The following is a 27,538-nucleotide window of genomic DNA, read 5'->3' as shown; positions in this document are numbered from 1 at the left end:
CAGTCAGATTCTCGTCTACCTCATTGTGGACACTTCTTCTTCTTGCGTATGGCGTGCACAGCCTACAGTTGTAAGTCAACTTGTTCTATTTGATCTATTGGTTTGCGCACGTCAGGTTGATTGCATTAGTCGAAACAAGGTGGACCACGTGAAGGTTGCAATCTCCCACCCCATTGAACACTGGAACTGTTGTTCTATAATGCTGAGAACTATATTCTGCACTCTATATCTTTATTTTTGCTCTACCAATTGTACTTCAGTATGGCTGAATTGTATTTATGTGTAGTATTATCTGATTATATTGGATAGCATACAAAAACAAAGCTTTTCACTGTACCTCGGTACACGTGACAATAATAATGAACCTAAGCCTAAGCTTCTCCACCACGACAACATGGCGACCCTCATGAATATTATCAGACTCCCGAATCAATCACATCTGTCACATACTCTTCCTGGAGATGCTGCCACATTATTGTACCTCATTTATGGTATTGTTATTATATTTTAATATTTTTTTGCTCTACTTCAAATTGCACTATAATGCACAATTCTTCTGATTTGCACTCAGTTGTATGACTGTATGTAGACTGTTAATGTGAGCTTCATGTAAACAAGGAATTTCAATGCACCCTGGTGCATATGAAATAAACTAACCTGAATCTGAAATAGCTCATTACTAATTTTATCAAAAGTAAATATATAACTCTTATTTTGATCTATAAACACCCGTCATCTCATCTTTGTTTCCATGATTCACTTGGGGAACTGAAAAAATGGCTTTTCAATTGCATTTCAATTAATTTCACAATAGCATGTTAGTTCTGTTTTCACAATAACAAGCAAATACATTGCAACATAGAGCTGTCAATATTAAGGAAATAGTCTAATAGTATAGACTTTGAACTCATTTACATTTTTAAATTGGCAGGTTGAATAACATTTATTTAAACTTTAAACTAAAAATGAGTCGCTCTCTGTTTATTTGTCATGGCCTTGACGTTTCACATTGTTTGTTCCTTTAGTGCGCATCACACTTGCACGCCATATCAGTCATGTGTATTAACCTCCCCCATCTAGATTTCAATCAGCAATACAGAACTCCAAGGTATGTTTGCAAACGTCACCAGTTTGAAGAGATCCTTATTAGAGCTTCCCAGCATCTGGATTTATCAATTTTAGCAGATTGGTGGTGGGAATGCTGCTACTTTTGCTCAGGCCCGCCAGTTTTGTAGCCTGAATCCAATGAGAACAAGGTAGATGAGTCAGTGTTCCCATTTTACTATGTAATACCATCAGTTATCAGTGAACTATTTGAACTGTTATGTCCAGGTTTACATATATAAAGACAGTGGGATAGCTTTAGTAAATAGTCTGCATCGATGAGTAGTGTACGATCATATCAGGAAGCTCAAAATGTGCACTTCCATATCAATTCTCTTTTGAGTAAATTATACATACAAATCAATCAGTTACAGAAATTATAAATGCGACTTTAATATCTCGCCTCTTGCTGATATAACTCCATTATGTTGGCATCTGTTCTTGCAATTCCCCCATCCCCTTGTAATAATGCCAATGGAAAAAGGTTGTCTTTCAAATCTTCAAAATTACACAAGTATCTATTAATAATCTTAGCTCAATTGAGAAAGTACCAAACCTGCTTCTGGTTGTGAATAGAGTGCCATTCCCAATCATCGGTTCCATCCCCAATGGGGTACAGCGTGCTTGTAATACAATTAGTGCATTCTACAGCATCTCATTTGAAGGATTTATTCATAAGTTCATACGTTATAGAAGCAGAATTAGGCCAACCGGCCCATCATGTCTGTTCCGCCATTCAATCATGGCTGATCTACTTTCCCCCTCAATCCCATTCTCCTGCCTTCAACCCATGACCTCTGATACCCATACTAATCAATCTCTGCCTTAAAAATATCCATTGACCTGGCCTCCACAGATTCACCACGTTCTGGCTAAAGAAATTCCTCCTCATCTTTTTAAAGGCACATCGTTTTATTCCGAGGCTATGGCCTCTGGTCCTAGATTTTCATACGAGTGGAAACATCCTCTCTGCATGCACTTTATCCAGGCCTTTCACTATTCGGTATATTTCAATGAGGTTCCTTCTCATCCTTCTAACCCCCAGCAGGTACAGGTCCAGTGCCGTCAAACGCTCATCATATAGGGAGGTTTCACGGCAGTCGGGTCACGACCCATGACCCGTACTGTTGCTACGCTACTCCAAGTGGAGTACACGCGATGAACTACAGGTAGGCACTTACCATTGTTTCCAGCGTAGCGGGCCCGTTAAAACCCGCTGAAATTGTCAATTTTTGCGCTGTAAATAATTATGGAAATCGGGATAAGTGTGAGAGACATTTAGCCTACCTCAGAATTCCAAAAGTGAGAAGAAATGACGGTAGATAGAAGCGAGAGCTGAAGGGACAACAAAAGCTAAAGTGCTTAGCGAACATTAGCCCTTTGCTCACTGCATTTCATCAACGAAGGCATTATTTGTGTTTTTTCTTGATTTCTTTGGCATCTAAAAAGTTTCAGAAGTGATAAATCTGGTTGTAAATTTTTTAAATCTCCCATGGTTCGCAAGTGGGTTTTTACATACAAAATGAAAACGCATCGGAAGAAAAATTTACAGCCAGATTTATCACCTCTGAGACTTTTTAGATACCAAAGGAATCAAGAAAAAACACAAATAATGCCTTACTGTTGATGAAATGCAGTGAGCAAACCCGATAATTCCCAATATTTTCAATTCCGATATCTGCACAGCCAATGTTTACCAAGCACTTTAGCTGCTGTTGTCCCTTCAGCTCTCGCTTCTATTTACCTTCATTTCGCTTCACTTTTGGAATTCTAAAGTTGGGTACATGTCTCTCACACTTACCCCGACTTCCACAATTTTTTTTCAGCGCAAAAATTCAACATTTTGGCGGTTTTTAACAGGTAGAAAAGTACGCATTTCTTGCATTAATAACATATACCGGAAGTTACGGATGTCCTCCAGATGGATTGAGCGGCTCCATGCGTCAAGTCCTATGACCCAGTGACCTTACGTGCAACCCCCCTATATTAACACAACCATTCTTGGAATCATTCTGGACCCTCGCCAGTGCCACATCCTTCCTCAAGTATGGGACCTGAAACGGCTCACAATATGCAGTCTGACCAGTGCCTTATAAAGCCTCAGCATTATACCCTCTGTATTACATAAATTTATCTCCCTTGAGAGCAATGAGAAACAATAATATCTTCGATTTGGTCTACTCCTGTTTATTTGACACAACCAGCTTAACAGACAATGCGAACTCTTCCTTCTATGTAGGTATGTTAAATTCCTTCCATTTGGCCTATAAACCCATGACAATGAAATTTAAAAATCATGTTATATTCTGAATTCTTGTGTGAATGTTATTTGGACACTTAGGCTATTTAAAAATGTTAATCTATTCTTAAGAAATGGATAGATGTTTAGATCTAGTAATTGAATTTTGTAATTAGCTACAATTAGGTAACTAACTAATTATATGCTTTAATTTCAAGTCATCTAAGTAAGATTGTTTCATATTTGTTTCAGAATGCTTCAATCTATAATAACTGAAAATTTCTTTCAGTTCTCTTAAATTTTAAGAATGTTATGGGCTTTTAAATGTTCTCGATCACAGCTTTTGTGTTAAGTCAATGAAAAAGCAATAGGGAACAAGATGCCAATTTCCGAGTATGAAAATGGCCATAACTTTTTTAATACTGAAGATATGAAAGTGAATTAGGTGTCAAATTAAACTTATTTTTATGCTTTATCTGATGGGATAAATTAAAGACTTGATTTTTTAAATCTCAAAATTTTGTAACATTGCTATTCTATGGTATTCATCCTTAAACAAGTGATTTCCAGTTCATTAGGAAGTTATGTCTGTTCAGGGTTGTACGGCCACTTTTCTTCTCCTCTTGCAGACCCTCTCTGATTGTCTATTTTTGCAACGATCCCATCGCCACTTAATCTTGCGTTGATCTTGCCATTTGTTATTTCTCCAAAAGATCGGTCTTCAGCTTACCAGTCTGAAAAAGGGTCTCAGCCCGAAACATCACCAATTCCTTCTATCCACAGATGCTACCTGTCCCGCCGAGTTACTACAGTTCCTTCCTACACTATCATCCCACACTCTTGAAATGTGTTCGCCTATATTCACCTTCTTCTGCGATGTTTTGTATTTCCCTCAGTCTTTCCTTGGCCCTAGAATTCCCCACATTGGTAAAAATGCTGTTATTTCTTTCTCATGCATTGATCCCCTCCCCCACAGATGCCCTGATTGCATCGCCTCAGTGCAATGCCCCAGCCAAAGTTTGCTGTAGGATCTTTGCTTTGGCCCCAGCAGTTGCTGCAGCTCCCGCTCCCCCCGCGCTCTTTGCTGGGGATGAGGAGAGCGAATCCGCGGCGCATGCGCATGCGCAACCACGGCGCCATGGCTTGCAGCTGCGTTCGGACGTTGCTGTGGAGCCGCAGCCGCAGCTCAGCCCCTTGGATGCTCGGGCCCAGGCCCAGGCTTTACAGCTCAGCCCCTTGGATGCTCAGGCCCGGGCCCAGGCTTTACAGCTCAGCCCCTTGGATGCTCAGGCCCGGGCCCAGGCTTTACAGCTCAGCCCCTTGGATGCTCAGGCCCGGGCCCAGGCTTTACAGCTCAGCCCCTTGGATGCTCGGGCCCAGGCTTTACACCGACAAAGCGACACAGAGAGATGTTTCCTCCCAGCCGACCGGGGGCATTATCTACACCGAGGAGCATTGCAATTTAAGAGAGTCGCTCCGTAAGGTAAGGCTAGCTGCGGCCCAGTGCCGTGCGGGCTCGAATAAAAGCCAAATCCAAACGTTTATGTTGATAGATGAACGCAGCGCCCTCGGTACCACTCGTCCATCCCGACCAAGATCATATGCCCCGTCTAAACTAGAACATTTTGTCCGCGTTTCGCGCAGATCCCTCTAAACCTTTCCTATCCATGCACCTGTCCAGGTGTCTTTTAAATGTTGCTAGCGTACCTTAACCACTTCATGTGGCAGCCTGTTCCATATATACCCACCCTCTGTGTGCAAAAGTTGCCCCTCTGGTTCCTATTATATCTTTCCCCTCTCACCTTAAACTTATGTCCTCTAGTTCTTGATTCCCCTATTCTGGGTAAAAGACTGTACATTTGCCCAATCTATTCCCATCGTGATTTTATACATCTCTACAAGGCCTTCCCTCAGTCTCTTATGTTATAATAAAAACAGTCCTAGCCTGCCAAATCTCTCCATATAGCTCAGTCCCTTGAGTGCTGGCAACATTCTTTCAAATCTTCTCTGCAGTTTTTCCAGGTTAATGACATCCTTCCTATAACCGGGTGGCCAATAGTGAACACAATACATTAACTGCGGCCTCATCAGCATCTTAAACAACTGTAGCATAACTTCCCAACTTACATACTTAATAGCCTAACTGATGAAGATCAATGTACCAAAAGCCTTCTTTACCACCCTATCTACCCGTGACACCGCAAATTCAAAAAATGATGCAATGCACAGTAACGCTTTTACAACACTCGCCAGGGGCCTACCATTCACTGTGAAGGTCTGACCTTGGTTTGACTTACACCTTGCACTAATCTGCATTAAAACATTATAGCCATTCCTCAGCCCAGTTGCCCAGCTGTTAAAGATCTTGCTGTAATTTTGATAACCACCTTCACTGAATATGATACCACATACTTTAGTTTTATCTGCAAACTTATTAATTGTGCTTTGTACATACTCATCCAAATTGCTGACATAAACCACTAACATCAATGAGCACAGCACCAATTCCTGAGGCACAGGTCTTCAGTCTGAAAAATAACTTTTCATCACTATGACCCTCTGCTTCCTTCCATGAAGCTAATTCTGTACCCAGTCAGCTAGCTCTCCCTGAATCGCATACAATCTAACCTTCTAGGACAACGTACCATGCAAAACCCTATTAAAGACCCTGCAGAGTTTGTTTTGACAATTTTCTACGCCCCTGCCCTCATTGGTTATTTATTCAAAAAGAACAGTGTAGTTTATAACCATATAACCATATAACAATTACAGCATGGAAACAGGCCATCTCAACCCTTCTAGTCCGTGCCGAACACGTATTCTCCCCTAGTCCCATATACCTGCGCTCAGACCATAACCCTCCATTCCTTTCCCGTCCATATAATTATCCAATTTATTTTTAAATGATAAAAACGAACCTGCCTCCACCACCTTCACTGGAAGCTCATTCCACACAGCCACCACTCTCTGAGTAAAGAAGTTCCCCCTCATGTTACCCCTAAACTTCTGTCCCTTAATTCTCAAGTCATGTCCCCTTGTTTGAATCTTCCCTACTCTCAGTGGGAAAACCTTATCCACGTCAACTCTGTCTACCCCTCTCATCATTTTAAAGACCTTTATCAAGTCCCCCCTTAACCTTCTGCGCTCCAAAGAATAAAGCCCCAACTTGTTCAACCTTTCTCTGTAACTTAGTTGCTGAAACACAGGCAACATTCTAGTAAATCTCCTCTGTACTCTCTCTATTTTGTTGACATCCTTCCTATAATTAGGCAACCAAAATTGTACACCATACTCCAGAATTGGCCTCACCAATGCCTTGTACAATTTTAATATTACATCCCAACTTCTATACTCAATGCTCTGATTTATAAAGGCCAGCACACCAAAAGCTTTCTTTATCACCCTATCTACATGAGATTCCACTTTCAGGGAACTGTGCACAGTTATTCCCAGATCCCTCTGTTCACCTGCATTCTTCAATTCTCTACCATTTACCATGTACGTCCTATTTTGATTTGTCCTGCCAAGATGTAGCACCTCACACTTATCAGCATTAAACTCCATCTGCCATCTTTCAGCCCACTCTTCCAACTGGCATAAATCTCTCTGTAGACTTTGAAAATCTACTTCATTATCCACAACCCCACCTATCTTAGTATCATTTGCATACTTACTAATCCAATTTACCACACCATCATCCAGATCATTGATGTACATGACAAACAACAGTGGACCCAACACAGATCCCTGTGGCACCCCACTAGTCACTGGCCTCCAACCTGACAAACAACCATCCACCATTACTCTTTGGCATCTGCCATTCAGCCACTGTTGAATCCATCTTGCTACTCCACCATTAATACCCAACAATTGAACCTTCTTAACCAACCTTCCGTGAGGAACCTTGTCAAAGGCCTTACTGAAGTCCATATATACAACATCCACTGCTTTACCCTCATCAATTTCCCGAATAACCTCTTTAAAAAAATTCAAGAAGATTAGTCAAACATGACCTTCCAGGCACAAATCCATGTTGACTGTTCCTAATCAGACCCTGTTTATCCAGATGCTTATATATATTATCTCTAAGTATCCTTTCCATTAATTTGCCCACCACTGACGTCAAACTAACAGGTCTATAATTGCTAGGTTTACTCTTAGACCCGTTTTTAAACAATGGAACAACATGCGCAGTACGCCAATCCTCCTGCACTATTCCCGTTTCTAACGACATTTGAAATATTTCTGTCATAGCCCCTCCTATTTCTACACTAACTTCCCTCAATGTCCTAGGGAATATCCTGTCAGGACCTGGAGACTTATCCACTTTTATATTTCTCAAAAGTGTCAGTACTTCCTCTTCTTTGAATCTCATAGTTTCCATAGCTACTCTACTTGTTTCCCTTACCTCACATAATTCAATATCCTTCTCCTTGGTGAATACCGAAGAAAATAAATTGTTCAATATCTCCCCCATCTCTTTTGGCTCTGCAGATAGCTGTCCACTCTGACTCTCTAATGGAACAATTTTATCCCTCGTTATCCTTTTGCTATTAATATAGCTGTAGAAACCCTTTGGATTTACTTTCACTTTACTTGCCAAAGCAACCTCATATCTTTTAGCTTTTCTAATTTCTTTCTTAAGATTCTTTTTACATTCTTTATACTCCTCAAGCACCTCGTTTACTCCATGCTGCCTATAATTATTGTAGATCTCTCTTTTTCCGAACCAAGTGTCCAATTTCCCTTGCAAACCATGGCTCTGTCCAATTTTTACTATTTCCTTTCAACCGAACAGGGACATAAATATTCTGTACTCTTAAAATTTCACCTCCAAATGTCCTCCATTTCTCTTCCACATATTTCCCATAAAACAAAATGTCCCAATTTACTCCTTTTAAATCCTTTTGCATCTCCTCAAAGTTAGCCTTTCTCCAATCAAAAATCTCAACCCTCGGTCCAGTTCTGACCCTCTCCATAATTATATTGAAACTAATGGTATTGTGATCACTGGTCCCGAACTGTTCTCCAACGCATACCTCTGCCACCTGACCCGTCTCATTTCCTAACAGGAGGTCCTGCACCGCCCCTTCTCTAGTAGGTACTTCTATGTATTGCTGCAAAAAACTATCCTGCACACATTTTACAAACTCTAACCCATCCAGCCCATTTACAGAATGTGTTTCCCAGTCTATGTGTGGAAAATTGAAATCTCCCACAATCACTACCTTGTGCTTACTACTAATATCTGCAATCTCCTTACATATTTGCTCTTCCAATTCTCGCTCCCCATTTGGCGGTCTACAATACACCCCTATAAGTGTTGCTACACCTTTCCCATTTCTCAGTTCCACCCAAATAGCCTCCCTAGACGAGCCCTCTAATCTATCCTGCCAAAGCACTGCTGTAATATCTTCCCTGATAAGCAATGCAACACCTCCACCTCTTGCCCCTCCAATTCTATCACACCTGTTAGTGTCCCACATTTGGGACACTAACTTCCACGTACAAAACTATCCCCAATCAGAAACTATCCACCGAAGGTTTGCCCTCTGAATCCCCTTCAGTAACCTACCTACCACAGATATTAGGCTCAATGGTCAACAAGCTTTTCCTTGCAACCCTTCTTAAATAGAAGCACAATGTTAGCCTTCCTCCAGAATTAATGTATTTCTCCATGGTAAAGAACGAAGAGAAATACTCATTGAGGATCTTGCCTTTCCACTCTGGCGCCACACATAAATGACTGCTTTGGTTTCTGAGGAGACCTATTCTCTCTCTAATTACTTACTTTCCTTAAATCTCTCTGGATTCTCCATAATCTTATCTGCCTGACTTATGTCAGCACCACTTTACTTGTACCCTTGCACTTTGTGATTTTAACACATCCATATTAGATCTTCCTATAAGTCAACTACTATTGTGATTGGCTTACTATTGTCACATGTAGCAAGATACAGCGGAAAACTTTGTTTTGCATGCTATTTCAGAAAATCATACTGTATTCAAGTGATTCAAGAGAGTTTATTGTCATGTGTCCCAGATAGGACAATGAAATTATTGCTTTGCTTCAGCATAACAGAATATAGTAGGCATAAATAAATACAGAACAGATCAGTGTAACCATATACTATTGAATATATATATATACTAGACTAAGTGGGACCCGTTGGGTCCTAGCATCACACAGGAGGACTGGTCATCCAACGCAATATTCCACCTCTCCACCAATTCTAATATTGGTGGCCAGTTGGGGGGGGGGCTTTCTGGAGCGCTAGTATGGGTGTTGTGGGCTGAAGGGACTGGTTTCCAGAGGGCTAGTATGCAAATTGTGCGCCAAATGGATTCTTGGGCTGGCGTCTCAGTCAATCAAACCTGTTGGGCTGGCAACTCACTCACTCACGGCTGGTGGGTTGGTAGTTGACTCACGGCTAATCCTTGAAATTCTATTTCAAGCAGGGTATAAGGCCACCAAATTCAAGTGCAGTTTCATACCATTTGAAGTAGGGTGCAAAGCCACTAAAGACAACGAGTCGTGACCTCTCCCTCCTCCATCTTGCAGAGACTGAGCCACACCCACATTTCCGGGTTTTATAACCCCTCCCCCCCACCCCCCACCGGAAAAGGTGTGGCTTTCATGGAGTGATTGACAGGAGAGAGATTCTCAACATTTAAAAAAAAACTAATAACACTTTTATTTTTCATTGATGGGAAGAATTCTCTGCATCTGCTCAGCGGAGGGGGACTGAGTAAGATGGGCAAAAATCACAGCGGCAAGTGGTAGCGTTTTATCTAAAATCAATATACAATCAATGAAGCCTTTTAACTTCAAGCCAAATCACCCACGCCACCATTTGCAGTAAGTAGTGGCTTTCAACTTCAAACCACACCCAAGCCACCATTAGCAGTAAGAGGTGCCTTTCAACTTCGTCAAAGCAACCAAGCCACCATTAGCAGTAAATAGTGCCTTTCAACTTCAAGCCAATGCACCCAAGCCACCATTTGCAGTAAGTAGTGCCTGTCAACCTCATGCCACCATTTGCAGTAAGTAGTGCCGTTCAACTTCAAGCCAAAGCAACCAAGCCACCATTTGCAGTAAGTAGTGCCTGTCAACCTCATGCCACCATTTGCAGTAAGTAGTGCCTTTCAACTTCATGCCACCATTTGCAGTAAGTGGTGTCTTTCAACTTCAAGCCACACCCAAGGCATCATTTGCAGTAAGTGATGTATTTCAACTTCAAGCCACACCCAAGCCATCATTTGCAGTAAGTGGTGTCTTTCAACTTCAAGCCACACCCAAGCCATAATTTGCAGTGTGGTGTCTTTCAACTTCAAGCCACACCCAAGCCATCATATGCAGTAAGTAGTGCCTTTCAACTTCAAGCCAAAGCAACCAAGCCACCATTTGCAGTAATAGTGCCTTTCAACTTCAAAACCAAAGCTCCCAAGCCACCATTTGCAGTAAGTAGTGCTTTCAACTCCATGCCACCATTTGCAGTAAGTAGTGCCTTTCAACTTCAAGCCACCATTTGCAGTAAGTAGTGCCTTTCAACTTCAAGACACACCCAAGCCATAATTTGCAGGAAGTAGTGCCTTTCAACTTCGTCAAAGCTCCCAAGCCACCATTTGCAGTAAGTAATGCCTTTCAACTTCAAGCCAAAGCAACCAATCCACCATTTGCAGTAAGTCGTGCCTTTCAACTTCATGCCACCATTTGCAGTAAGTGGTGTCTTTCAACTGCAAGACACACCCAAGCCACCATTTGCAGTAAGTAGCGCCTTTCAACTTCAAGCCAAAGCAACCAATCCACCATTTGCAGTAAGTCGTGCCTTTCAACTTCATGCCACCATTTGCAGTAAGTGGTGTCTTTCAACTGCAAGACACACCCAAGCCACCATTTGCAGTAAGTAGCGCCTTTCAACTTCAAGCCAAAGCAATCAAGTCACCATTTGCAGTTAGTGCCTTTCAACTTCAAGCCAAAGCAACCAAGCCACCATTTGCAGTAATAGTGCCTTTCAACTTCAAGCCAAAGCTCCCAAGCCACCATTTGCAGTGCCTTTCAACTTCATACCACCATTTGCAGTAAGTAGTGCCTTTCAATTTCAAGACACACCCAATCCAAGCCAACCAGGGGGGGGGGGGGGGGGCTAGTATGAACCATTTTAGAACCAATAGTCTTTTTTTTTTGTTGCAAGCTTTAGAACCAATAGTCATTTTTTTTAAAGCTTAAGAACCAATAGACTTTTTTTTGCCAGCTTTAGAACCAAGAGACACTTTTTGCAAGCTTTAGAACCAATAGACATTTTTTTGCAAGCTTTAGAACCAATAGATACTTTTTGCAAGCTTTAGAACCAATAGACTTTTTTTGCCAGCTTTAGAACCAATGGACATTTTATTTGCCAGCTTTAGAACCAATGGACATTTTTTTTGCCAGCTTTAGAACCAATGGACATTTTTTTTGCCAGCTTTAGAACCAATGGACATTTTTTTTGCCAGCTTTAGAACCAATGGACATTTTTTTTTGCCAGCTTTAGAACCAATGGACATTTTTTTTTGCCAGCTTTAGAACCAATGGACATTTTTTTTTGCCAGCTTTAGAACCAATGGACATTTTTTTTTGCCAGCTTTAGAACCAATGGACATTTTTTTTTGCCAGCTTTAGAACCAATGGACATTTTTTTTGCCAGCTTTAGAACCAATGGACTTTTTTTTGCCAGCTTTAGAACCAATGGACTTTTTTTTGCCAGCTTTAGAACCAATAGACATTTTTTTTGCCAGCTTTAGAACCAATAGACATTTTTTTTGCCAGCTTTAGAACCAATAGACATTTTTTTTACCAGCTTTAGAACCAATAGACATTTTTTTTACCAGCTTTAGAACCAATAGACATTTTTTGCCAGCTTTAGAACCAATAGACATTTTTTTTGCCAGCTTTAGAACCAATAGACATTTTTTTGCCAGCTTTAGAACCAATAGACATTTTTTTGCAAGCTTTAGAACTAAGACATTTTTTGCAAGCTTTAGAACCAATAGACATTTTTTTGCAAGCTTTAGAACCAATAGACACATTTTTTGCAAGCTTTAGAACCAATAGACAATTTTTTTGCAGGCTTTAGAACCAATTGACATTTTTTTTACCAGCTTTAGAACCAAGACATTTTTTGCCAGCTTTAGAACCAATAGACATTTTTTTTGCAAGCTTTAGAACCAAAAGACATTTTTTTGCAAGCTTTAGAACCAATAGACATTTTTTGCAAGCTTTAGAACCAAGACACTTTTTGCAAGCTTTAGAACCAATAGACTTTTTTTGCAAGCTTTAGAACCAATAGACACATTTTTTGCAAGCTTTAGAACCAATAGACAATTTTTTTGCAAGCTTTAGAACCAATTGACACTTTTTTTGCCAGCTTTAGAACCAATAGACACATTCTGCAAGCATTTTAGAACCACTAAGGGCTCTTACATTTGAGTAGACATGTGTTCAGTGTTATTCACAGCTCAGAGAAACGTGACCCTCTGCCTTCCTCCATCTTGAAGAGTGAGTGAGGCACACCACTTCCTGGTTTTATAGTCCCTCCCCCCTGCCACCAGCGGGGGCAGCAGAGAGAATGGGGAATTTTGTAAAATCATTAATATCTCTGTCATTTTTCATCAACTGGAAAAATCCTCGGCACACATGCGGCGGAGGGGGGCTCTGAGCGAGGTGGCCAAAAATGATGGTTGTATGTGGCGGCGTTCTCTCGGAAATCGCAGCACAGATCGCCAAAAGCGGTCAAGAACAGAGTTTTAGTAATATATAAGAACAAGATGAGATAAGATAGATGAAAATACCAGCCATTTTAGAATACACTTACAAATGCATACAAAATTAAAATTAGAACAATTGAGTGAATTTGATATAGAAGGTAGTAATGAAGCTATATTTTCTGAATTAAACTGTTTGATCCATTACAGTGCACAGGCCTGCTTAAAAGATTGGTGCATAATAAATAAGGTTTATGCATCCAGGATTTAAAAAAAATGAAAGGCATAATATCAAACTATTCCTTTTTATATATTTCGTTTCTAAACATAATTGTGGATGATCAAATGTTATTCTGTATAAACTAACAGTTAGAATTCATATAAATATACAGGAATTTCCTTTATTTTCCTGTATAATAAAAAGTTGTTGGCCAGTACCATTACTGTCAGTTTTCATTTTCGTTTGAAGTTGTGATTGTGCGTAAAGGTGCTGATTCACATTTGGTACTGCTCTCCTTGAATCGTAAATCTTTAGTTTCATTCTACTTCTTTGATCTGAGGGAGAATCTATGCTCATGCAAAAGCGAGTAAGTTTGGTTTTAGATTACTCATTTGTAGATGAGAAGATCACATGGTAGTGTGTTGAAGAGTAGTTCAGTTGTATCTGGTGTTTTGAAGACATTTTATCCTTTAATCTATGCTGAGGGAGAAACATGGCTATAAATGAATTTGAGGATATTCTAGTGGTAGCTATGGCGCTTTATGTGCATTTATTTTCACTGGTTTGCCTTGTACCTTTTATAGCGTTCGTAATCTTAATCATATCTGGGCAGAATGGGTCGTAATTTACTGGGAATTGACTCTCCTAACCCTCAATTCACTTGAATTTGAATCTAGGCATGTTATAGTAGCATCACCTTGTGGTCTAGAACTGAATGGCTTATCTTCTGTAAATCATAAATCTTGATCAGATGGAAGCATTGGCAGATCAAAGTTAATCATCAAGTGTAAAGTGATGCATTTTGAGGTCAGAGTCATACAACGGAAACATACCCTTTGGCCCAACTAGTCCATGCCAACTAAGATGCGCCATCTATGGTGCTCCGATCTGCCTGCCTGCCGTTGGCTCATATCCCTCTAAACTTTTCTTATTTATGTACCTGTACAAATGTTAAGAGTGCTTAAGGAATGTTGATGAACAGAGGGACCTTGGTGTTCATAGTTCCCTGAAAGTACCAACACAGGTAAAAAAAATGCATATGGCATGCATACCATCCTAGGCTGAGGCATAGAACATAAAAGTTGGGAAGTTATGTTGGGAGCAACTCAGAGGGTCAGGGAGCATCTCTGGAGGACATGGATAAGTGGCATTTTGGGTTGGGTTCTTCCTACAGACTGATTGTGGTGGGTGCTGGATGCACATGAACCTCTATCTCACCTGGAAAGATTGCTGGGGTCCCTGAATGGAGCTGAGCTGTTACATTGGTGCTTAATATATCTGGTGTTACAAGTTATGAATCACATGCTGCTTTAATCTGTCAACAATGCTGATTATAGAGGCAGCCTCATATAATGAGGAGAGGACTGTAGATGCTGGTTTAGACTGAAGATATCTCCCTGACTCAGTCTGATGAAGTGTCTCGACCCGAAACGTCACCTATTCCTTTTCTCCAGAATTAATCCTGCATTTTGTGTCTATCCCATAAAATGAGGGTTGTGTTCCTCGAAAACGAGTCACATTGTAATTTTGGAAAACATCATCTGTGTATGCATCAAGAAACATGAGTTGAAAAAATAATTGTGTTGATTTATTTATTTTATTTTCCCCACATAAATTCTGTGAGAGCAATTTTATAATGTATCAATTTTTTGGATAATGATTTGTGAATTCTGTAAGGGTAAAGTTCAGTAACCCAAGCAACTAACATGAGGAATTGCCTAGATTATTAAGAAAATAGATTTATCAGAATGCAATTTTTCCAAAAATGTAAAATTACTTGAAACTTTTAAAATTACAGAAAAGGGCCAAGTTTGTATTTTATTGTGCTATTCTAAAGCTGTATTCGATTTAGGTTTGATATCAATGTAAACTTCTGTCACATTTTCCATGTTCCTGTGTGCACACCTGCAATGGAAAATGATGTTGTACTCTTTGTCATAATGTAAATGCATCTCTTTATGCCCCCGCCATCCCATACATTATGACTGCATTGTAGTATGAACAGTCTTATTTTAGTTTTGCTCATTTACCATCTTCCAATTCAATGTTCAAATTAAAAGCAAAATAAGAACTCAGTTTACCAACTTCGATGCTTATTATTGTTATTGATTTTCATTGCTGTCAATAACACATGAAGAAATAAATTTATACAAAAAATGAGATTTGATAGCTCTCCTTTAGCATGCCACCAGCTTGCGATTATTTAAAGCACCTCCTTATTATTCTTGTTTTGAATCTTTCAGCTATCTATTCATCAATATCGTCATAGTAGCTTTGTGTGTCGAACTTAATGAATCACTTTCTAAAAATATAAATATATCCTCTACATTTATGTTCACCGTATGTTTGGTAATAAACACAATTTAAACAAGTTAGTCATGCATGATCTCCCACTTACAAATCCATTTTGAAGGTCCATGATCATTCATTCTTCATTGTTATAACAATTAAGTTTTCAAATGACGTGAGATGAGTATAATTATCTGCAACTATTGACAAGGATATCAACAGAAATTTTTTTTTACTGTTTGCTTTTTAATTTGAACATTGAATTGGAAAGGAATTGACGCAACATTTAAATTGTGGAGTTACTGCCGATGGTAACACTTCCATAAAAGTACACAAACATTTAAAACATAACCATATTTCATCAATATTGGCTCTCAATTGATTAAAACATAGATGTTGATTATAACAACATAATGGTTTATTCCTATCTGTGTCAGGGACTTGTATGTGTCAGTTGTGGATTGGTCACTAGCATTTTTATTTTTTGAGTCTGGAGATAATGTGTTCCTAAAGGAGATCTGTATAGAAAACTTCAAAATTGCAACAAAACTGGACAGATTAGTTGGAAGAAGGAATTGTGGTGGTTCCAGCATTTAGTAATGACTTCAGCTTCGCATGAGCATTGTGTCAAACCTTTGCTTTTCTTGAATTGAAAGTCCTCCCACAGATCTGGCATGTAGGGGTTCTAGTATTTACATCCAGTCGATGAAAAATTGCAACATATTCTAAGCCAGCATGTGACTTGGAGGGAAGTTGTGTGTGGACAGCTGTTTTTGTCCCTCTCTATCCCCCCCCCCCCTCTACCCCCTCGCTCTCTATCCCCTCCCTCTCTATCCCCTCCCTCTCTACCCCCTCCCTCTCTACCCCCTCCCTCTCTATCCCCTTCCCTCTCTACCCCCTCCCTCTCTACCCCCTCCCTCTCTACCCCCCTCTCTCTACCCCCCTCTCTACCCCCTCCCTCTCTATCCCCCCTCCCTCTCTATCCCCCCTCCCTCTGTATCCCCCTCCCTCTCTATCGCCCCTCCCTCTCTATCCCCCCCCCTCCCTCTCTACCCCCCCCTCTCTATTCCCCCTCCCTCTCTATTCCCCCTCCCTCTCTACCCCCTCCCTCTCTATCCCCCCTCCCTCTCTACCCCCCCTCCCTCTCTATCGCCCCTCCCTCTCTATCCCCCCCCCTCCCTCTCTACCCCCCCCTCTCTATTCCCCCTCCCTCTCTATTCCCCCTCCCTCTATTCCCCCTCCCTCTCTATTCCCCCTCTCTACCCCCTCCCTCTCTACCCCCTCCCTCTACCCCCCTCCCTCTCTACCCCCTCCCTCTCTACCTCCTTCCCTCTCTACCCCACTCCCTCTCTACCCCCCTCCCTCTCTACCCCCCTCCCTCTCTACCCCCCTCCCTCTCTACCCCCTCCCTCTCTACCACCTCCCTCTATCCCCCTCCCTCCCTATCCCCTTCCCTCCCTATCCCCCTCCCTCTCTAACCCCCCCCCTCTCTACCCCCCTCACTCTACCCCCCTCTCTAACCCCTTCCCTCTCTAACCCCTTCCCTCTCTAACCCCTTCCCTCTCTAACCCCTTCCCTCTCTAACCCCTTCCCTCTCTAACCCCCTCCCCCTCTACTCCCCTTCCCCCTCTACCCCTCCCTCTCTACTCCCCCTCCCTCTCTACTCCCCCTCCCTTTCTACTCCCCCTCCCTCTCTACCCCCCCCCCTCCCTCTCTATCCCCCCCTCCCTCTCTATCCCCCACCCTCCCTCTATACCCCCCTCCCTCTATGTGTGAGTGGTGGAATATTGTGTTGGGGGAGCAGGTTGCATTTGGGGAACGGATGAATGGTGGAATATTGCGATGGGGGAGAAAACCCAGCGGGTCTACACTTGTTCTAGTACACGCTAAAAGTATGTCTCATTCGGGGATACAAAAGTTTGCATCCCAGAACTTGAACTAAGTTCAGTCTTGTTTTACGGGGTTTCTTTCATGGATAATTGACCTAATTCAGGACTAGCTTTGTGATGTGGCTTAAATAGTACTGGGCACTTTGTTCATTGTTGGATAACTTTAATCAAATACTCCCTCTACCACATGGTGACTACTGCATGAACAATTGCCAAAATACAATCCATTTATTTGCTTATGCTATTCCAACAACACTCTCAACCCCATGACCTGTACCATCAAGATTGGCTGGGGCAGTAGGAGCATGGGAACATCATCACTGTCAGTTTGCCTCCAAGTTGTTTACTACCTTGATTTAGAAATACATCACAGATCATTCATTGCTTGGTCTAATACCTGGAACTTCCTACCTAACAGCACCATGGGAGTACCATCACCAGAACTGCAATGAATCTTGGCAGCAGCTCACCATCACTTTCTCAAGGGCAATTCCAAATATATTTGTTCTTGAATTTAAAAAAAATGATCATCACTTGTCACTTCTGAAGATTGTTGCTTATGTTTTGGACTTGTCTTTGACAAATGATTGGCTCCAAAATCAGTTGTTCCTTTGGCATCTTCATATTTGATTGATGGTGGCTATTTCATTGACCACCACCACTAATAATTGCATGTGGCAAGACTTTTACCAAACCCATTTATTATCTGAGTTTAGTTTAGTTTTGAGATACAGAGTGGAAACGCCCTTCAGCCCACTGAGTCCACACATCACCTGTACACTAGTTCTAACCTACATATTAGGGACAATTTACATAAGCCAATTAACCTGCAAACCTGCACATCTTTGGAACGTGGAAGGAAACCAGAGCACCCAGAGAAAACCCACACGGTCGCAGGGAGAACATACAGACTTCATACAATCACGGGTTTCTGGCACTGTAAAGCAGCAACTCTACCGCTGTGCCATTGTGCTCTGTCCAATTTGATCTGTCTGATCATAAATAGTTGAATGCAATTGGGTGAACTGAATGCTGATATGTAAAAAGACGTCTTGTTAACAAAACAAAATGCTTGTCTAATAAAAAAACAATTAATTGATGCTCTGAGTAAGACAAGTATTTAAATCTGCAATCTAATACATCAGTGTCAAACACCAAGCAGACAGAGGGGAAGATTTGGCCTGGATTGTATTTGGAAAAAAGGGTGGATAAATCAGCCTGAAGAATAGATCTATTTTATTACCTAATGCATTGCTTTTCCTTTTGTATTTGAAAATCAAAGTGAAACTGATTTCTGTGAAACTGGGAAATCTGAAATTAAGCAAAGGAAATTTTCGAAACAGCGAGCAGGCCAGGTGATCTCTTTGAAAAGAAGAAACAATTAACATTTCAAATTGAAGATCCTTATCAGAACTGGGAAGATGAAATACATTTTAATTTTAAGTTGAAGAGAGTGTGAAGTTAAGATTGGATAGAACAACATATCTCTGATAGGGAGATGCCAAGGTTGTTGAGTCGATATGTCAGGTTGTTGAGTTGATATGCCTGACTGCTGAATTTTCTGAATTTTCTATTTTGATTACTTTTTATGATTGATAGGTCAGAATTGTAATTCTATCCTATCCTTGCACTGTGAGCATGGAAGTGGCAAGAGATTAAAAATTAAGAATTGTAGAACACAATCTAAATCTATTTTGTATGCACCTGCCTTTTCACAGAGGAAGAGGACTTAACTTTCTGGTGCCTTTCCCCCACAGTGGAAATGTTTTGATTCTGCTGTGGGGGGATGTTTGTGTTGAACTCTATAATATGTTGTGTCCATTTTTATTCTTTTTTTTTTAAACCTTTTTCTATGGTTTGCAATGGAACATTATTTAAATTATGTGAAGCACTTTGGGGTCAATGCAAGTTGACTTAAAATGTGCTATATAAATAAAGTTTACTTACTTACTTACTTACTTACTTTGGTTTTATTGGGATGGTGGCAGGATGTTTAAGTATCAGGATACAGATCAAGCTTTCACAGAGCATTTGAGCAGTACTAGATCTTAAGGGAGATGGGTACATTTGACCGAGACATGGTTTTGAGAGCACTCTGGATTAGGGGGGAGAGGAATGATCATTCTAATTCAAGTCAACTTTAACAAAATAAGTGTCTTTCCAATGACATCTGCAATACTTTCTCCTCCGGACTTTCTGTCCTGGTGGTGAGCCAGGCTGCTCAGCACTCTTCATTTAACATAGGAATGTTAAACCTATTCTGTCAGAATATTCCATGTTACCGAGAGTCATACAGTGAGTGATACAGTGTGGGAACCGGCCCTTCGGCCCAACTTGCCCACACCGATCAACATGCTCCAGCTATACTAGTCCCACCTGCCAGAATTTGGTCCATATCCCCCAAAACCTGTCCTATCCATGTACCTGTCTAACTGCTTCTTAATTGTTGGGATAGTCCCTGCCTCAACTACCTCCTCTGGCAGCTTGTTCCATACATCCACAACCCTTTGTGTGAACAAATTATCTCTAAGATTCCTATTAAATCTTTTCCCCATCACCTTAAACCTATGGTTTTCGATTCACCTACTCTGGGCTAGAGACCCGGTCTATACCTCTTCCGCTCGTTTACTGTTTCGTTAACTGTGATGTTTAACCACATTTGGCTGGCAAACTAATGATTATTGTGTATGATGCCAAGAACCTCAAGCTAATGGTATGTTTTATTGATGGTCTGTCTATGTTCAGGATAGATCACAAAATCAAAGGGTAACATGCTATTTTAGATGTGATAACTGATTAATTAACAACCTTGTACTCAAAGGTTCCCCATGGAAAGTTATGATCATATGATATTTTAAGATTACATTTAGTCATATTTTGTACTGGATTTGTGAGTGGTTTTGGTATATCTAAAATTGTAGTTTTAAATCTAAACAAATAAAAAGAAGGTATGAACAGCAAGTTGGCCAATATGGATAGCAGAAACTAGATTTTTAAAAGTACAATTGTAGTCAAGCAAGGGTTAATCTTTTTGGAACAAATATGCATTTGCATTAACAATAATATCCTAAAGGAAAAGTAATTCACTGTCTTAAAAAGAAAGATTAAATATCATTTGAAGAAGGGTCTCGACCCAAAACGTCACCCATTCCTTCTCTCCAGTTAAATAACTCCAGTTAAACACCTACGACAGCAAACATTGTCACCACTGTTGAACAAAAAAATCACCTAATTGGGACAGGCCCTTTACTTATCTGATTCTAGCGCTTGTAGTGGGGGAGATTTAAAAGTTTTAAAGTGACATGTAAAAGTTGTATTTCTTCAAATCTGCACTGACAGTTGGGCAGTTATGACATCACAATGCCCTATCGACTACGAAGTTTCTATCCCAGAACACTGAGTCCTTCACAGCAAATGTCCTTCAGGAAAATAATCTGCCAGCCTAACCCAGCACAGCAAAGTTTAATGATTCGATTTGGGTAACAAAATATGGCATTGTCGGTGGCACCTACATCAAATTAACTCTTAATGCAATTGCATTTCTTTTTAAAGTTTAAAATGACCTGCACAGTTCGGGGCTATGGGTGAGTGGTGGGATATTGTATTGGGGGAAAGGGTTGCGTTGGGGAACGGGTAAATGGTGGAATCTTACGTTGGGTAACGGGTTGCGTTGGGGGACCAGGCCTCCCGTGTGACAGGGACCCAACGGGTGAGTGGTGGAATCTTATGTTGCGGAACGGGTTGCGTTGGGGGACCAGGCCTCCTATGGGGGCTATTGGTGAGTGGTGGATTATAGCTTTGCAGGAACGGGTTACGTTGGGGGAACGGGTTACGTTGAGGGAACGGGTTGCGTTGTGGGAACGGGTGAGTGGTGGATTATTGCTTTGGGGGACAGGGCCCAACGGGTCACACTTGGTCTAGTCTCGTCTTGTTTGTCTTCTGTCTGTCTGATCGCAGGAGCTACGCCAAAACTGTACACAATAGCGCAAACATGTTTTGCAGAATCTTACTCGGCTTTTTCCCGTGGTCGTTTGTACAAAGTTTCTTCATATTTGATTTTATATTTCACGTTATTGATTTTTCAAGGTTTAAAGAAGCCAACTTTCACAAGATTTTTTCTGTTAAAATCCTTCCTGCAGCTTCCAACAAACTTCGATACAAGGTTGCAATACAGGAACATTCTGTGCTTCCACCAACTTTTCACATGAATGGGATATCACCGTCTTCCACCTGACATTTGCAACAATGTTGCCATCATACAACATTTACTCCGCTTCTGGCAGGACAAGAGGGGAAGGGTAAATTTGTATTGCAATTGGGGAACTGCAATTGGAATTTAATTTAAATTCCAGTGCTGGGTGAGGCAGGGGAGTGCTGGAATCTTACGTTCGTCAACGGGTTGATTTGGGGGACCACGCCTCCCGTGGGGGCTACGGGTTAGTAGTGCAATATTGCGTTATGGCTGTTCTAAAAGTTTTGAGCTGCTCTTCTGTTGTGCTAATGTTAGAAATATAGTTTCAAAGTTAATTAATTCTAATATTTGATTTTAGTACTGAAGTCAAACTTAATGTCCCATTGTGATTCTGAAAATGGATAGCTGTCAGTTTTAAAAAGCATACTTGTATTTAAGATTAAATTAATAAGCTTAGTATGCTATTTAGGTCATGCTTAACAGAGAAGATTTTAAATGATTGCTTTGTTTAATGGATCAGTCTCGACATCGAGGTATCAGTGAAGTACGTTATTTCATGATAACAAGATACGTCAGATAAACATTGTCATGCCACAATGACGACATTATTCTTACTCTTTGTTTTGGACCATTCACTTGGAGGCCGGAGATACACCATACGACGGTAAATAAATCTCTTGGTCCCGATCGGGTATATCCAAGAACATCTGGGATGCTGGAGAAGAAATTACAGAAACCTCGGCTAAGATGAATGTATCATCGTTAGGCAAGGGTGATGTGCCGGAGGGTGGCTAATATGCCTTGATTTAGACAAATCTGGCATCGGTAGACCAGTAGATCAAACATTTGTGATAGATCAGTTGCTGGAGAGGATTCTGAGGGTTATATATGCATTTGGAAAGACATGGGTGATTAGGGATAGTTAACACTGATTTCTGTTTGAGAGTCTGTGGAATTCTCTGCCTCAGAGGGCGGTGGAGGCAGGTTCTCTGGATGCTTTCAAGAGAGAGCTAGATAGGGCTCTTAAAAATAGCGGAGTCTGGGGATATGGGGAGAAGGCAGGAATTGGGTACTGATTGGGGATGATCAGCCATGATCACATTGAATGGCGGTGCTGGCTCGAAGGGCCGAATGGCCTACTCCTGCACCTATTGTCTATTGAGATAATGTTTCACAAATTTGATTTAAATTTTTTGAAGAATTAAGAAGGTTGAAGAATTAAGCAGTGTCTATATGGACTTTTGCAATCCAGGGAGAGCTATTTGATGCTAGTAAGTATCGGGTGGTGGTGGTGAAAGGTGTATTTCAGAGTGGAGGTCCGTGACAAGTGGTGTGCCACAGAGGTCAGTCCTGGGGCCCATTGTTGTTTGTCATCTATATCAGCCATTTGGATGGGAATGTGCAAGGCATGGTTCATAAGTTTGCAGATGACACTAAAATAATGTAGATGGTAAAGAAGGGGTAATCCAGAATCAGAGTGGGATTTTGATCAGGTGGGAAAATGGACTGAAGAATAGCAAATGGAGTTTAATTCAGTTAAGTGTGATGTTGCATTTTCAGAAGTCAAACCAAGGGAGAACCTTCACTGTGAATGGTAAGCCTCTGGGAAATATTGTGCCACAGGTGGAGTGAGGAGTCCAAGTACATTGTTCTCTGAAAGTGGTGTGACAGTGTAGACAAGTGGTAAAGAAGGCCTTTGACATCCTGGTCTTCATCAGCCAGGGCATTGATCATCAAAATTGAGATGTAACGTTACAGTTGTACAAGACATTGATGAGGCTGCACAAGGAGTTTTGTGTTAATTTTTTATTACCCTGCCATAGGTAAGATGCCTTTAAGCTGGAAAGTGACTTGAGGGACTGAATTATAGGAAGTGGTTGGGCAAACTGTGACTTTATTCCTGGGAAATTAGGAGACTGAGGGGTAATCATGTAGCAGTTTATAAAATCATGTGGGGCATAGTTAAGATGGATTCACATTTATTTTTACCAATGTTGGGGAATCGAGAACTAGAGGACATAGGTTTTAGGTGAAAGATTTAAAATTTAATAGGAACTTAAGGGGTACATATGTGGAACAAGTTGCCAGAGGAAGTGGTTGAGGTGCAATGACATATACAAGACATTTGGACAGGTACATGGACAGGAAAGATTTAGACATATATGAGTCAGATGCTGGCAAATAGGATGGGCTTAAATGGGTATCTCAATGATGATACTTTATTGTCACATGTACCTAGGTACAGTGAATTGCTTTGTTTTGCATACAACCCGGTAAAATCATATAGCAGACCTCACATAGGCAGCACACAAGTGTTGCTACGGTTTGATGCCCACAAGATTACAAAAGTTCATCAAAGATTCCTATCTACAGCCTGCCGCCGCATGCGGCTGAAGCACCCCCAGTCTCCCCTTCGTTCTAGACTTCCCAACCCCTCCCCACTGGGTCTTCCATCGATCTTGGCAGTTCTCCCTCGGCTCTCCGGAGGCCCTCTTCGCTCTGCGACAGCCCTTCTCGCTCTCTGGAGGCTCTCCTCGCTCTCCGATGGCCCACCCCGCTCTCCGGCATCTTGATTGGCATGGATGAGTTGGGCCGAAGGACCTGTTTCCCTGCACTGGGACTCTAGCATGTCTTAATTCGATCTGTACGAGCATGCATGGGAACCTCTTTCAGAGTATCAGAGTACATTCACTTTTACATATTTGAATCAAAAACAAGGATTGACACCTGAGGAAGTGTTGTTACCATTCATGTGTAATGCTAATGGATGAGTGACCTTTTTATCAACCCACTGGTCCTCCGTGTTGGCCTCAATACCTACACATAGATCATGACATGAGGTCATTATCTTTTACCCAAACCTCATCTTTAAGACATTTGTGCTGCAAGTCCTACCTTTACTCTTACCTCCCGCTTCTTTAGGTAGCAAAGCAGTTTACATTCTCGTGCCAAATGTTCTTGTCCAAATGTGTTATGATTATCTTTTACGGCTTGAACGGCTAGCACTGAGCTCATGACTCCCATGCCCCTGGCCTTCTAAAACTTTTACATTGGTTAATTGTCGCAAACAACTTTGCAATTTTGTTCACAGCCTTTCAAAAGTGCACAGTATAGTTTTAAGACTAGCCTACACAAATAATAGATTTATATAACCGCAGCTCGCACAATTAGTAAATCGATATTGCATAGATATCTATATAAAGTGGCGTAAGAATGGTAGAGGCTAATGGTTATGGTTGCATGGAAATGGAAAGGGGGTTTAACAATGTTAGCAACCGGGAGATCTAGCAGGCCGAGGTGGTTCGAGCACAAGTGTTCTGCAAAACCGTTGTCTAGTCTGTGCTTGGTCAACACGTTGTTTGGAAATGGATTTACATGGATATGCCATTTTCAGCCGAGGATAATTTTGGTGTGAGTGCGAGTGTTTGCACACACGTGCACCCGGGTGGGGTGTTGAGAGAGTGTAAGCATTAACGATGGATTGGGGAAAATGATGCATTTGTAATGGGCTCACCGTTCTTCTCTGCTCTTGTAGTCATATTCCAGATGAGAATAGCTGTCGGGTTATAATTATCCATAATCAAAAAACAACTTGAGGTGAATGCTCAAGCTTCCAAATGTACAGTTCATAGTGTTTTAGTCATGCAGTGTCTACTCGAAGGAGAAATTCCATTGTCTGCAGCTAGCTTTAGGGGAGGCTATGACCTCCACAGTTCCATAAGATGCTTAAGTTGTATGTAATTACAGCCCGATCCTAGGCTAATTCTTGATCAGGCTAATCACTTTTGCTCAAGGTGTGTGGCATATGTGATGCAATGGATTAAGGCCACTGAATCGCAGAATGATTCAAGAACCACAGAGTTTGTACTTAATGTAATCCAGTTTTTATGTGCAGTATATGATTTTAAAAACAAAATAACACTAATATATGACTCGCAACAGATGAGGATTGAATGACAGTTGGTAATTTACTCAGAGATTGGTCTATAAAGTATGACACTGCAAGTGCCTAGCTTTACATTATCAAATTCTGAATCCTCTTACATGGATGGACAGAAACTCCTTTATTGCCATTAACCATCCAACAGCTTACACAAGGACATTGACAAACAAACCCATGCACAGCACCAGGAGCTCTTCCCCTGTAGAAAAAAAAGAAATCCTTTTTCAAAGGTTCAAAGGTATTTTATTGACACGTGTACCGATTAAGGTGCAGTGATATTCGATTTACCATACAGCCATGCTAAAAAAAGCAACAAGACACACAACTACATAAAAGTTAACATAAACATCCACCACAGCGGATTCCCCATATTCCTCACAATAATGGAGGCAATAAAGAGTCTAATCTTCTTCCCTCTTTATTCTCCCGCGGTCGGGGCAGTCGAACCAACTGCACTCGGGGCGATCGAAGCTCCCGCGTCAGGGCGATCGAAGCTCCTGCATCTTGGAGCTCCTGAAGTCAGTCTCTAACCAGGGACCACAAGCTCCATGATGTTAAAGTCCGCAGGCTTGGAGCTCCTGCAGCTTGGAGTTCCAAGTACGATCATTGGCAAAGGGATCGCAAGCTCCACGATGGTAAGTCCACAGGCTCCTGTGGTTGGAGCTCCCGAAGTCGGTCTCCAGCAGAGTCCGCCAACTCCTGGATGTTAGGCCGCAGTGTGGACGGAGATACAATACGGAAAAAAAATCGCATCTCCATCGAGATAAGAGATTAAAAAAATGTTTCCCCCACCGCCACCCCCAGCATAAAACAAGCTAAAGAACACACATACATACATTTAACACATACTAAAAAACAATAAAGAAGGAATGGACGAGACAGACCGTTGGCGAGGCAGCCATTACTGTCGTCACCCGATGGATTCAAACTGCATGTTTGTTGTAATTGAACAATTATTAAAACAGATTTTTTTTAAAGTTGCTTTAAAAAAAAAATTTGAACTTTTCGTTTCGATGGTTCTCTCCATCTTTTTATTGACCATGCTTCTTTGACTTCAAATACCAATGGACTGAATTGGTCTTTAACCGAATCTTTAACCGAATACATCAACCTGGGCAATATTCTAAACTGAAATAATTTATTTTTGCTGCAATAGCTTCCTGAGTTATCCTTGTCGAAAATGTTAGTAAAAGCTTATTTTACTTCAAGTAGATAATTGAGAAGAAAATCAATCCCTTTGTTGACAAATGGGAAGAAGCAGGAATATTCCCAGCCCATCGTATTTTCAAAATTCTTGGAGATGCTGGATTCCTCGGTGTTAACAGACCAAAAGGTAACAAACGTTTCATGTTCTATATAGTTACAGTGTCCTCCATAATGTTTGGGACGAAGACCCATCATTTATTTATTTGGCTCTGTACTCCACAATTTGAGATTTGTAATAGAAAAAGATCACATGTCGTTAAAGTGCACATTGTCAGATTGTATTGATTATTTTTATACGTTTCACCATGTAGAAATTACAGCTGTGTTTATACATAGTCCCCCCCATTTCAGGACACCATAATGTTTGGAACACATGGCTTCACAGGTGTTTGTAATTGCTCAGGTGTGTTTAATTGCCACCTTAATGTAGGTATAAGAGAGCTCTCAGCACCTAGTCTTTCATCCAGTCTTTCCATCACCTTTGGAAACTTTTATTGCTGTTTATCAACATGAGGACCTAAGTTATGCCAACGAAAGTCAAATAAACCATTATGAGACTGAGAAACAAGAATAAAACTGTTAGAGACTCAGCCAAACAGGCTTACCAAAATCAACTGTTTGGAACATCATTAAGAAGAAAGAGAGCACTGGTGAGCTTTTAATCGCAAAGGGACTGGCAGTCCAAGGAAGACCTCCACAGCTGATGACAGAA

At 41.1% G+C, this 27,538-nt stretch overlaps 1 protein-coding gene across 7 annotated transcripts in view; it reads left to right on the top strand.

Moving 5' to 3' along the window:
* The first annotated feature begins 4,444 nt into the window (after nt 1–4,444).
* LOC116986861 (probable acyl-CoA dehydrogenase 6) overlaps nt 4,445–27,538 on the top strand; it is a 47,191-nt gene continuing 24,097 nt past the window's right edge. The window contains exons 1-3 of one of the 7 annotated variants that reach the window (XM_033042667.1): nt 4,445–4,561; nt 4,724–4,826; nt 26,833–26,953. In XM_033042667.1, the coding sequence (XP_032898558.1) occupies nt 4,458–4,561; nt 4,724–4,826; nt 26,833–26,953 (328 nt within the window). In that variant the 5' untranslated portion in view covers nt 4,445–4,457. Of the gene's footprint in view, nt 4,827–26,832; nt 26,954–27,538 lie in introns of all 7 variants that reach the window. The other 6 variants (XM_033042658.1, XM_033042641.1, XM_033042632.1 and 3 more) reach the window with 6 other exon arrangements.

This window comes from Amblyraja radiata, chromosome 2, assembly GCF_010909765.2.
Source record: "Amblyraja radiata isolate CabotCenter1 chromosome 2, sAmbRad1.1.pri, whole genome shotgun sequence".
Lineage (NCBI taxonomy): Eukaryota > Metazoa > Chordata > Chondrichthyes > Rajiformes > Rajidae > Amblyraja > Amblyraja radiata.
Note: the sequence above shows the minus strand (reverse complement) of the source record. Positions and strands in the feature narration are given on the sequence as shown.